This window comes from Salvelinus namaycush, chromosome 1 (assembly GCF_016432855.1).
Source record: "Salvelinus namaycush isolate Seneca chromosome 1, SaNama_1.0, whole genome shotgun sequence".
Lineage (NCBI taxonomy): Eukaryota > Metazoa > Chordata > Actinopteri > Salmoniformes > Salmonidae > Salvelinus > Salvelinus namaycush.
The window spans coordinates 71,244,240-71,258,184 of NC_052307.1; the positions used below are offsets into that span (position 1 = coordinate 71,244,240).

The window sequence follows — 13,945 nt, forward strand, 5'->3', positions numbered from 1 at the left end:
ATTTTTCCTTTTCCTTTGTAGGACACGGAATTTGCACTGCAATACAACGGTCTGGTAGGACTCTTTGTTGCAAGACAGCATTGCACCATACACTGCAGTGGGACTGTCATAAGCATATGCCACATTTAAACACCTTACAGTGTTTTTTGATATGCAGTCACTCACATTTGATTCCATCTCATAGTGGTTTATAAGTCAGTATTTGTGAACTGGGTTGTGTTTTTCTGTGGATTCGGATGTGGAGGTCTTGGGCTGGCATGGTTGCACGTGCTCTGCAGGTGTGAGGTTGGTTGGACTTACTACCAAATTCTCTAAAATGATGTTGGAGGTGGCTTATGGCAGAGAAATTAACATTACAGTATCTGGCAACAGCTCTTGTGGACATTCCTACAGTCAGCATGCCAAATGCACACTCCCTCAAAACATCTGTGGCATTGTGTTGTGTGACAAAACTGCACATTTTAGAGTGGCCTTTTATTTTCCCCAGCACAAGGTGCACCTGTGTAATGATCATGCCGTTTAATCAGCTTCTTGATATGCTACACCTGTCAGGTGGATGGATTAAATTGGCAAAGTAGAAGTGCTCACTGACAGAGATGTAAACAAATTTGTACACAAATGTGAGAGAAATAAGCTTTTTGTGCATATGGAACATTTCTGGGATCTTTTATTTCTGCTCATGAAACATGGGACCAACACTTTACATGTTGTGTTTATATTTTTTGTTCAGTATATAATGTGCATTTGGCGCAATACTGTGGATATATACCATACAGTTTGATTTAAAGGCCATTAGCAATAATGTTTCCCCAGCAGGAGCTTATTGTTGAACATTGATCCATCAAAATGCTTTCTAGATATATTCTTATAAATTAATGTGGCAAATCAAAACTACATGTAAATTAATTACAGAACTGATCAATGGGGTTCAACCTTGAGAATGTTGGTTACTAAAACTCAACCGTCCTCTTGCTATTTTCACCCTTGTTTGGTCTTTATCCATTTGCTTTCCCTTGAAACCATATCGCATATGTTTCCATTTTAGACACACTGGATAATTGGATGTAACTTTGGACTTTTACCACAGTCAACTGGAACGTGATCTAGCTAGCACTATTCTGTAAAACGATGATGTATGAATAGCTTCATCCAGGACACTGCTCATTATGGTCCTGGACTAGACTTAAACCGTGTCCAGGAAACTTAACCTATGAGTCCAGCCTCTGGACTGGGTTTAATGAGAGAACCCTGAGTCCAAACCAGGCATGTGGGGCCAGTTTCACTCCCCTCTACCTCATTATGAGAAACCAAGCAGTTTCAACTGGAGAAGTTAGATACAGTAGTCCCTTAGAGATAATCTGTAGTGATCTGGTTCTCATACATACTGTACTGTCTATGGCATTGTTCCTACATGCTGATTGATGGTATGGGTTAATCTGTCAAGTTCCACGGGTTAACTCACTTACCAGGAGCCATTTTAGTGGAGTATCATACACTGCCTTCAGAAAGTATTCACACCCCTTGACTTTTTCCAAATTTTGGTGTGTTACTGCCTGAATTTAAAATGTATTACATTTAGATTTGTTTTTGTCACTGGCCTACACACAATACCCCATAATGTCAAAGTGGATTGATCTTTTCAGAAATGTTTACAAATTAATTAATAATGAAAATCTGAAATGTCTTGAGTCAATAAGTATTCAACCCCTTTGTTATGGCTAGCTTACAGTAATAAGTTCAGGAGTAAAAATGCACTTAATAAGTTGCATTTTTAATGACTACCTCATCTCTGTACCCCACACATACAATTATTTGTAAGGTCCCTCAGTCAAGCAGTGAATTTCAAACAGATTCAACCACAAAGACCAGGGAGGTTTTCCAATGCTTCGCAAAATAAGGGCACCTATTGGTACTTGGGACAAATAAAAAAAGCAGACATTGAATATCCTTTTGCGCATGGTAAAGTTATTAATTAGACCTTGGATGGTGTATCAATACACCCAGTCACTACAAAGATACAGGCGTCCTTCCTAAACTCTATTACCGGAGAGGAAGGAAACCGCTCAGGGATTTCACCAACTTTAAAACAGTTACAGAGTTTTAATGGCTGTGATAGGAGAAAACTGAGGATGGTTACTCCACAAAACAAACCTAATTTACAGAGTGAAAAGAAGGAAGCCTGTACAGAATAAAAATATTCCAAAACATGCATCCTGTTTGCAACAAGGCACTAAAATAATACTGCAAAAAATGTGGCAAAGCAATTACCTTTTTTCCCTGAATACGTATTATGTTTCGGTCAAATCCAACACAACACATTGCTGAGTACCACTCTCCATATTTTCAAGCATAGTGGTGGCTGCATCATGTTATGGGTATGCTTGTAATCGTTCCGGACTGGGACGTTTTTCAGGATAAAAAAGAAACGGAGTGGAGCTTAAGTACAAGCAAAATCCTAGAGGAAAACCTGGTTTAGTCTGCTTTCCGTCAGACACTGAGAGATTAATTCACCTTTCAGCAGGACAACAACCTAAAACACAAGGCCAAATCTACACTGGAGTTACTTACCAAGAAGACCGTGAATGTTCCTGAGTGGCCAAGTTACAGTTTTGACTTAAATTTACTTGAAAATCTATGGCAACACCTGAAAATGGTTGTCTAGCAATGATCAACAACCAGTTTGACAGAGCTTGAAGAATTTTGGAAATAATAATGTGCAAATGTTGCGTAATCCAAGTGTAATCGCTGCTAAAGGTGCTTCTACAAAGTATTGACTCAGGGTTGTGAATACTTATGTAAATTAGATATTTCTGCATTTCATTTTCATACATTCGCATAAATGTCTAAAAATATGTTTTCACTTTGTCATTATGGGGTATTATGGGTGAGAAAAAACATCTATGTAATCCATTTGGAATTCAGGCTGTAACACAACAAAATGTGGAATAAGTCAAGGGGTATGAATACTTTCTGAAGGCACTGTAATTGAAAGACTTATTCTCCCTCATATTGTTATTTGTTCTATAATAGGCCTACCCTACACTCTTAGAACCCTTTCCACAGAGTACTACATGGAACCCAAAAAGGTTTTACCTGGAACCAAAAAGGTTCTACCTGGCACCGAAAAGGGTTCTCCTATGGGACAGCTGAAGAACCCCGTTTTCTAAGAGTGTATGTTTAGTATGGGAAATTGAAATCTTTTGACCTTCATAGGTGTATAGTTCAGTAATGCTATTGAACTGGCTCCATTTACCTTCATATGTGTACAGTTCAGTAATGCTATTGAACTGGCTCCATTTACCTTCATATGTGTACAGTTCAGTAATGCTATTGAACTGGCTCCATTTACCTTCATAGGTGTATAGTTCAGTAATGCTATTGAACTGGCTCCATTTACCTTCATATGTGTACAGTTCAGTAATGCTATTGAACTGGCTCCATTTACCTTCATATGTGTACAGTTCAGTAATGCTATTGAACTGGCTCCATTTACCTTCATATGTGTACAGTTCAGTAATGCTATTGAACTGGCTCCATTTACCTTCATATGTGTACAGTTCAGTAATGCTATTGAACTGGCTCCATTTACCTTCATATGTGTACAGTTCAGTAATGCTATTGAACTGGCTCCATTTACCTTCATATGTGTACAATTCAGTAATGCTATTGAACTGGCTCCATTTAATTTATTATATTTACGTTATGGCTTAATCAAGCTTTAAAGGGCATTCTTTAGTTAATACTTAACTTTTCCTATCTTGCTGCTTTCTTCACTTCTTTGGGCTGTTACTATAATGACAAAACCTTTCCTGCTTTCCAAACAGACTGTAGGGGCCTAAGTATAGGTGTGTTCTGTCAACTCTACTGGATTTGAACCCGTAATGCTTGTTTAGAATTTAGAATGTACAATTTGAATTGTTTGAGTAGGAGGCAGGCAACTTGGACAAAGCAGTTTGTCAGGAGGAGTTAGGTCACTGACACAGTGAGTCAGAGTCAGACAGTCGGTGATCAGGTGATCAGGTGCTGTACAGCTCTCTCCCCAGTAGTCCCCACCCTCGTGTGAAAGACAGAGCCCAGAGGTGTGAAGAGATCTGTCCCAACCTGCACCTTGGATCCCAGCCATCACTTCCTCCCAGCTCAGCTCACACTTGTTATTCTAACCGTTGCTAGCTGTGACATCAGATCCCCACCACCGCCTTGGGTTTCGCAAGCCTCAGTCAGGAGCCAAGTTCAGAAAGTTCCCAAAGTCTTCTGAGTGGAGTAGAAACGGAAGAGTCAGAGATGGGTGAGAAAGAGTGTGTTTCTCTCTGTGAAAAGCCCAAATGAGGTCAGCAGCAGGGTGTTTAATCCACATTGCTCAGCATTGAGCAGCAGCAGCGTTGCGTCAGCGGCGGTGTGAGGTGAACAATGGACCAGTCTGTAATGAGCCAGGGGCCGGGCCGGTGTCCACTCTGTGAGGCTGTTAGCTGTTAGCATCAGGAAACACAGACAACTCTCCCAGGACTAGTGTGGTAAGCTGCTGATGAAGGTAAGACCTAAGAGCATCTCATCTGTCTCTCAGCGTGCTGTATTCCCATGGCTTTGTGTGTGGCGTCGACATACATTCTACTCAAATCATTTTAATTATGTGGAAAAATCCACGCATGCATTTTTACTGTTGATATGTATTTGCTTTGGCATCAAACAGGGATCCCATACTGCCAAAGTTATATCACATTTTCCATTGGTTATTTTACATGAGTGGTCAAAGTTTTCATGTTGCCTATTATCTTAGAAATACATTCTGGCGTTGAAGGGTTTTCCTTTCTTTTCTTTCTTCTCTAAAGAGAGAGTTTTTTCCCCCTCTGTTGCCCTGTAAACTTTAGCTGCTATGATTAATCTTCCACTGGTAAGCTGAACACACCTGAGGTAACCACTGGTATTCCACGCCTAGTTTCTCTCAATGTGCAGTCAGCAGTGTTGAGAGAAATTCACAGCAGCTCTCAGCGCCAGACTCTTCCGAGCTGTTTAGTGAGCTAAATTATTATTTTGGTATTTGGGAGCAAATAAAGTAACGTTATAAGGAATGGTATCATGATGTTTCTGACCCCCCCCTTACTCTCGTTCCAGGTGCCAGTCTGCGTCCCCACCCCCCATTCTCTCTGCCACACAGGGGCGGTGCCACGCCCCGCTCAGCGACAGCGAGGACAACAGGCAGCACGTCAGATACGTCAAAACAGACGGCAGACTCTTGGGCCGGGCCGGCTGGAGCAGCAAGACCGCTAGCCTCTGCAGTGGAGCCTCCCTCTCCTGTGACTTACTGTCCCAGAGCCGACTTACCAAGTCCAAGAGCATTAGCTGCCTGGACAACAAGCTCTCCATCTACAAGCCCTCTGGTGGGGCTCCGGTGGGTCAGGAGGCCCAGGGGGGCCAGGAGGAGCAGAAAGAGAACCAGAAACAGGAGGACCTTCCTGGGGGGGGTGGACTGAGTGGTGGTCCCCTGAGCTGGAGCACCCTCTCCCTGGGACCTTCATCCAACCACAGCCACAAGCGCACCCTCTCTCTCAGCCGCCCCGTGTCAGGGACATCCTCTGTGGCCATCCGTAAGAAGATCTCAGAATGGGAGTGCAGGAGGGTGGCTCTGCCTAGGATGAGCCTGTGTCTGGAGAAGAGGCCTGTAGGTGAGCGTGTGGGCGGCAGCGAGGGCTGCCCCAGCCTCCTCCCCTCACCTTGCAGTGAGAAGACCTTTGACTTCAAGAGCATCCGGAGGATGAGTACGGCTTTCTCAGAGTGCTCCTACCCAGAGACGGAGGAAGAGGAGGCAGCCTCAGACAGGGAGTGCCTGGGCCGCTTCCAGAAGAGGCCAGGAAAGACAGACTCCTCTGCGTTATTCCTGAGCTCCCTGTCTGCTCGGAAGGAAACGTCTGCTGTACTCAATCGGATACAAAAGATTGAGAAGGTGCTGAAGGAGAGCCCCAGCCAGCCACCGCGGTATCTTAGTAACTGCTATGCACCAGACAAAATGAGACAGAAGTGTTTTATGATAGGTGGGGTCGAGGACTTGGACAGTAGGGGCACCAGTAAACGCAGCAGTATATGTTCCGTGGCCACAGAACCAGACGCCCTGCCAGCCTCTGATAAACTCTCCAGACAGAGGTTCAGTGTGAGCTCAACCCGGTCAGAGACCGAGAACCCAGAGTCCCCCTGTCAACAGACCCCGGAGGGCATGCCAGTCAACCCCTTGCCCAAACCTAAACGCACCTTTGAGTACGACGCCAACCGCAACCACAAGGGAATGTCGCCAATCAACGGACTACCTCCTGGCAGTGCCTCTGAGGAGTCACCACCCCTGCTGCCCACCACTTCAGCACCCAACATGACGCGAAATCTGACAAAGGACGGGAGCTCCCCCAAGAGACTCCAGGACAGGTGAGAATAGTCACGTCACCTCTAGACGTGTACGCTCTTAGATAAAGGGGTTTGTAATAGGTTATCCAGCTGTCCCCATAGGAGAACCCGTTTTGGTTCCAGTTAGAACCCTGTTTGGTTCCAGTTAGAGCCCTTTTAAGTTCCATCTAGAACCCTCTGTAGAAAGGGTTCTTTCTACCTGGAACCAAAAGTGTTCTACCTGCAACCAAAAAGGGTTATTCAAAGTGTTCTCCTATGAGGACAGCCGAAGAACTCTTTAAGGTTCTAAATAGCACACTCTGTTCTAAGTGTAGTCTTTTATTGTTATGGCATGTGTCAGTAAGTCCACGGTTCAGTGAACTGATGTTTTGTGTTGTGCTTAGTGCATTCTCAGACAGTAAAAACATGTGTATCTTATCCCCCGGGCCCTTCCTCCCCCTCAGAATCAGCCCTGCTGATCAAACAACATGGCGAACAGGAGATGCTGATTTATGTAGCTGCAAAACAAAACATGGGTCCTGCAGGCTGCAGTAAAAACAGAGAGGCAGTCAATTTGTTTAGTTCCTTTCTGAGAGTTGCACTTGGACGGCTAGAACATTTATTTGTCTTGGATTTGTAAATGTCTCTAGCATGTCCTGAGAATGTTTTTAGGGAGGTAAGGATCATAGACCAAGCGTTTACTTTGTTGGTGTTCAAGTGTATTAAATGATTGGCATTTTGTCTGGCTCTGGCTGTAGTCAGATAGACAGTAGAGCGGCCTCGCTCACTTCGTAGTGATGCTGCTAACTGAATTGGTTCCACCAAGTCTGCCTCTGTTCAGCGTTTGATAATAAGCAGATAAACATTGAATCTGCTGTTAATTTTCTTAAGGCCTCAATGTTTTCCTGCATTAGAAAGACAGTATTTTTGTCTTCATATGAAGAGGATCGCATTTTTCTATTGATATTGTTCATGGCTTTTGTTTTTTCTAATTTGATTTGTCTAGAATGTTGCCATTGAAAAGGAATATGTTAAATTCAGTTTCTGCTGTTTTTCCAGTGTTATTTTGTAAGAATGACAGGCTTTCATTGAACAAACATCAAGTAGCCTAATTGCAATACAAACTTATTGCAAATGTCAACTACATTAGACAGGGCATTGTGTATCTTAGTATAAGGCCAGGTAACAAAAGTCTGCTGTCTGTGAGAAACAAAGTATTACTGTAAATAGGTCTATAACAGAATGCACTGTAATAATGGTTGATATAGAACATCCTTAAATATCACTACTCAGCTCCAGCCAAACTGTTCATGTCCAAGACCATCAATTGTTCTATCCTTGAAATCCAACAGCTTTTCAACAACGTTCCAAGTCACTCTTACATCAAAATAGGACTGTGTTCTTCTTCTATCATGCCTGTTATTTAGCAAAGGCCTACAGTGTATTGTCTTGCCAGTGGACACCCCAAGGTTCCCAGTGTGCCTCCTCATCCTTCTTCATTATGTTGCTATAGAGCTGTGCAGTACAGGCAGCTATTAGCCTGTTATGTCTTTCTGGAACACTTGATATTGTTTATTACCCTCGTTCTTTATCCCCCTTAAAATTGCCTTCAGAGCACAACTTGTTTAGGCCAATGACTGAGGGCAGGGCCTTGCCAGATCTGCTTGATGAGCGGGGAGGAAGAGATCCTTTAATGTCCCTGACTTGGAGTCAGTGTTTAACATTCCTGCGGCAGAGGCAATTTCAGAGCATGTTTAAAAGCCATGAGCCGTCAATGGAGCAGGACAGCAGGATAGCAGGCGTGATCTCACTGATCTAATGGAGGGACTCTCCCCCTGTCCTGAGCATTCAGAGTCCAGACACACACAAGCTGTCATGCTGTGTACATACGTACAGTACACAGAACTCCAGAAAATGTTTGGGTCGGTGGTAAATAAACAGGAATTTACTTTGTGATTGGAGCACATGTTGCTGTCAGCATAATTAGATTAGAGGTGCTCTGAACCAGTGTTCCAGGTCTCTGTCTCTCTGTCTCTCTCTATGTCTCTCTCTCTGTCTGTTTAATTGGCAGCTTCATAGAGGGATGAGGCATATTTTGGTCTCATTGGAACAGTGGCTTTCATCCTCTCAGGTGGTCCTCGTTGATTGTAATCGGCCAGTAGAGGATGTCAGGATGGAATGAACCAGACCCTCTGGACTGCAGCTCTCCTCTCCACTGTCTCAGCACACAGCCATGCATGATTAAATGCAATATTATTTTCTGCTTTTTTCATCCTCCCTCCCTGTTTCTTGTTTCTTCCCATCTTTCCCTCCCTCCCGTCCGCTGTCCACCCTCTTTTCCCCTCTCTCTTCCTCTTCCTCTCTCTCTTTCTGACTCTCACTCTCTCTCTCTCTCGCTCTCTCTGACTCGCTCTCTCTGACTCGCTCTCTCTGACTCGCTCTCTCTGACTCGCTCTCTCTCTGACTCGCTCTCTCTCTGACTCGCTCTCTCTCTGACTCGCTCTCTCTCTGACTCGCTCTCTCTCTGACTCTCTCTCTCCCTCTCTCTCTGACTCTCTCCCTCTCTCTCTCTCTCCCTCTCTGACTCTCTCCCCCTCTCTCTCTCTCTCTCTCTCTCTCTCTCTCTCTCTCTCTCTCTCTCTCTCTCTCTCTCTCTCTCTCTCTCTCTCTCTTTCTCTCTCTCTCTCTCTCTCCAGGGAGTCATGTGAGTTGGAGGATGCTGCCAGCCTGGCCTCCTCGTACCCGTCCTCTCACACAGAGAATGGCACTGTTTCCACAGAGACTCGCAGCAGCAGCCGGCCCAGCTCCAAAAACACTTTAGAGGAGAACGCCTATGAGGACATAGTGGGTAAGCATGGTGCTGTGTCTGGATACCTGAGGATAACTCAGCCTGACCTGCAACACTTACTGATGCATTGTAATTCAGTGAATAACCAGGATTTTTGAAAGCCAAACTCTGTTAGTAACTGCTGATGCAAGCAGTAATTCCAAAATCCTTTCACACACTTGGTAGATTTCTAGAGAGGTCTGATTGTTGGCCACTCTCTCATATCCTCACACTCTCAGCTGCCAAGTAGACTGGATTGTCTTTATTCTGAAGGATGGCATGAAGATGTGTGCTGCTTTCTGGTTTCACCATCAACTCCTAATTGTTATGGACTGATAACAAGTATTTCTTTATATGCTATAAACTCTGTGTGTCTGTCTCCAGACAATGGTTATGTGGGAGCCAGCAACAACAGATGGGTTATATAATGCTAGCTGGCCTTCCCCTGGTTAAAAGGAATTTGACAGTCATGGTGTACATTTATACCCCATCTGCTTTCTATTGGACAATCCCAAATAGTTGACTGAAAAACTCTCAGGGATTTTCAAAAATCAATGCTAGATTTACACTTAATATTCCTGCTTTATGTTTATTCAGCACTGTATGGTTATGTAAAGAAAATATGATCATCACTCACTCTTCATTATCAGGCCATTCCTTGAGACAAAGAATGGCACTCCTCCGTTTACTGGATTAAATTGTAAGATAACTCTGTGGCTTGGGAAAATGTCAACTTGATATGCGTCAGCTAAAGCCCAGACCTAGCACTAAAGCTAATTTCACATAAATCAAGTGTTCGACAGTTTCACAAAAAATTGTTTTCACAAAATTTGGGGAATATCTATCCTCTAACAAGGACTTTTGACCTGCTGATAGGTTTAGTAACATGGAAAACTACAATATCACGGTATAAGCAAGACCAACTCTAATTTCTCTGTATTGAGGGTGACAAAGTACAAATGTATGCCAAATTCCTTTCCAGTAGTAAACGTCCTGAGGACTGTGGACAGTGAAAAGGCTGGTTCTCCTGAGGTGCTTCATGTGGCAGCGATGTCTGTCACGTCTCACCCGGCCCTTCTCGGCCCCTCCACTATAAATTTTCTTCCTGCTCATCAGGCTTGAATGTGAGACCCAGTAAAAGAATGGGGGCTGTCATGTTTTTAGTTGAAAATTAGAGATTGAGTGTTGGTTGATATATGTTTGTAGCCTTTGAGATTTTTTTTTGCAAGCACATGGGTCAAATTAAGACTGTAATGGCCACATTTCTCCCTCATACATGGTTGACTCTCTTCCTCTATTCGTCCTCTATGGCGTTTTATTCAGTCTCTGAAGATGACCAATGGTTCCAGGCAGAGCATGAATCGGTGGCCGCGAGAGGACCCTGGGGACCTTCATGCGTACCCCAAAAAAGAGTCCATTGTTCGCCGGTCGAACACCTCGAGTATGGGATCGGCGATGCGGTCGAAGGCATTTTGGCTGAATGATGATTAGTTACAGAGAAATACATTGCCTCTGTGAGCTGTCCCTCCCCAGTAATCCTGGCTGCTCCAGTCTGAAACGGTCTCCACCACCGCTAAGCAGCGGTTTACAGGTCAGATGTTCCGTTGGAGGCAGCAGCCACAGCAATGGGAGATAAGCCATGTTCTAGTCCCTCTCCGCTCGTATTTCAACGTGTAGCAGCCCAGACACTTTGGACTCAGACACACACAGCCCTTCTCGAAGCATTTAATCAACTATGTGAGGAGATCATAGCTGTCTGAGGCAGTAGCCCACTAACAATGAGTACATTAAATAAAGACTCTTCTCAAAATCAAATTAAATTAAATTTGCCACATGCGCTGGATACAACTGATGTAGACTTTACCGTGAAATGCTTGCTTACGAGCCCTTCCCATCGTTTCAGAATAAATAAATAAAAATACAAATAGTAACACGAGGAATAAAATAAAATACACAAGAATGGAGCTATATACAGGAAGTACCAGTACCAGATCAATGTGCAGAGGTATGTGGTATTTGAGGTAGATATGTACCTGAAGGCAGGGTAAAGTGACTAGTCATCATGATAGATAATAAGAAGCAGCAGCATATGATGTGTGTGTGCGTGTGTGAATGTGTGTGGGTTTTGTGTTGGAGGGTATATGAGTGAGTGTGTGTGTGTGTGTGTATGCGTATGTGAATGTGTGTGGGCTTTGTGTTGGAGTGTATATGAGTGAGTGTATGTATATGTTCTGCGTATATATAGTCTAGTGAGTGTGAATATGGTGTGTATATATAGTCTAGTGAGTGTGTATATGGTGTGTACATATAGTCTAGTGAGTGTGTATATGGTGTGTATATATAGTCTAGTGAGTGTGTATATGGTGTGTATATATAGTCTAGTGAGTGTACGTAGGGTCAGTGCAAGATAGAGTCAGTGGAGATAGTTTGGGTACCATTAATTTACTACATATATAGCAGTCTGGCTATTTAGCAGTCTTATGGTTTGGGGGTAGAAGCTGTCTCGGAGGCCGTTGGTTCGAGAGCTGATTCCCCAGTACGTTTGCCGGATGGCAGCAGTATGGTTTGGGAGTCTTTGGCAATTTTTTGGGCCTTCCTCTGACGCCACCTGATATAGAGGTCCTGGATGGCAGGGAGCTCGGCCCCTGTGATGTACTGGGCTGTCCGCACCCCCCTCTGTAGCGCTTTGAGGTCAAGGGCAATGCATTTGCCATACCAAACGTTGATGCAGCCAGTCAAGATGCTCTCAATATTACATCTGTAGAACATTTTGAAGATTTGAGGGCCAATGCCAAATCTTTTCAGCCTCCTGAGGGGGAAGAGTTGCTGCCATGCCCTCTTCACGACTGTGCGGGTGTCTGGGAGCCATGTTAAGTCCTTAGTGGACGCCAAGGAACTAGAAGCTCTCGACCCGCTCCACAACAGCCCTGTCAACATGGATAGTGGCGGGCTCTCCCCTATTTCCCCTATAGTCCACGATCAGCTCCTTGGTCTTACTGATGTTGTTGTCCTGGCACCACACTGCTAAGTCTCTGACCTAATTCCTGTAGGCTGTCTCATCGTCGTCCATGATCAGGCCTACCACTGTCGTGTCATCAGCAAACTTGGTGATGGTGTTGGAGTTGTGCGTGACCATGCAGTCGTGGGTGACAGGGAGTGCAGGAGGGAACTAAGCACACACCCCTGAGGGGCCCCGGGGTTGAGGGTCAGCCTAAGTCCAGGATCCAGTTGCAGAGGGAGGGGTTCAGTCCCAGGGTCCCTAGCTTGGTGATGAGCTTGGAGGCGACTATGGTGTTGAACGCTGAGCTGTAGTCTATGAACAGCATTCTCACATAGTTATTTTCCCTCCTGTCCAGGTGGAAGAGGGCAGTGTGAAGTGCAATTGTGATTGCTTCATCTGTGGATCTGTCAGGGGTGTATGCAAATTGGAGTGGGTGTAGGGTGTCTGGGATGATGGTGTTGATGTTTGTCATGACCAGCCTTTCAAAGCACTTCTTAATTACAGGTCTGAGTGCTACAGGGCGATAGTCATTTAGGCAGATTACATTGGAGATCTTGGGAATAGGGACAATGGTGGCAGTTTGAAATATTTGGGGATTACAGACTGGGACAAGGAGAGATTGAAAATGTCTGTGAAGACACTTGCCAGCTGGTCTGCACATGCTTTGAGAACATGCCCTGGTATTCCGGCCTTGTGATTGCATTCCACCTTCCTCCTATATTGTCCTTTTGCATGTTTGATGTCTTGTCGGAGGTCGGAGGGGCTTTCTTTGTTGTGTCCCGTCCCTCGTAAGCAGTAGCTCTAGCCTTTAGCCCAGCGTGGATATTGCCTGTAATCCATAGTTTTTGGTTTTGATACGTTCTTATAGTCTATGTACTTATTGATGAAGCCTGTTACTGTTGTGGTAAACTCCTCAATGCTAACGGTTAAATCCCGGAACATATTCCAGTCTGTACTAGAAAAACAGTCTTATAGCCTCCCGTCTTCTTCATCCAACAACTTCCCTATTCAGTGCATCACTGGTACTTCCTGTTTGAGCTTTTGTTTGTAAACACGAAGCAGGATAATGGAGTCATGGTCAGATTTGCCAAAGGGAGGACGAGGGAGGGCCTTGTATGCATTTCTGTAGGTAGCAAAAAAGTGGTCCATAGTTTTAGTGCCATTAGTGGCACAGGAGACGTGTTGGTTTGAGTTTGAGTTTATTTTATTTTTACAGGGACAGTGCACATTAATCAACGTTTCAGTAAAAGTGCCGGTTTTAGCCAGTCGGCTAATTTCCAACCGCAGTCCTTGGGCAGGTTATTAAAAACAATTACAATATAGACAATCATTGAGCAGTGAGCACACACAGAGCAACATAGGACAAGCAAGACGTAGCATACAGACAGAACAAAAAGCAGCAAGACAAAATTCATAAAAGCATCAAAGTGTTTCAACACCTCACAAGCTACAGACAACAGACAGCATGGAAAGCGGCAATACACAGCAAGGGATTATGTTCACAAATCTGATTGACCTTTAGCCATGTCTTCATGCATTTTGTGAAAGTGTGATATGTGGTGCAGTTATGTGTGTCTGATGGCAGTGTATTCCAGACATGGGAAGCTCTCACAGAGAAAGCGGATTTAGGTGCTTTTCCTTAAGGGAACTATACAGTCACCTCTCATGGCAGACCTTGTGGATCTGCTGCCATATGTTTTTGTGTTTTCTGTTTAACAAAAATACTGAGTGGAGGGGGAGCCAGGCCATTT

At 44.3% G+C, this 13,945-nt stretch overlaps 1 protein-coding gene across 2 annotated transcripts in view; it reads left to right on the plus strand.

The window, feature by feature from the left end:
* LOC120048238 (DENN domain-containing protein 2B-like) overlaps window positions 1-13,945 on the plus strand; it is a 76,649-nt gene that overhangs the window by 25,719 nt on the left and 36,985 nt on the right. For both annotated transcript variants that reach the window (XM_038994052.1, XM_038994043.1), the window contains exons 3-4: window positions 5,110-6,408; window positions 9,063-9,214. In XM_038994052.1, the coding sequence (XP_038849980.1) occupies window positions 5,110-6,408; window positions 9,063-9,214 (1,451 nt within the window). The remainder of the gene's footprint in view (window positions 1-5,109; window positions 6,409-9,062; window positions 9,215-13,945) is intronic.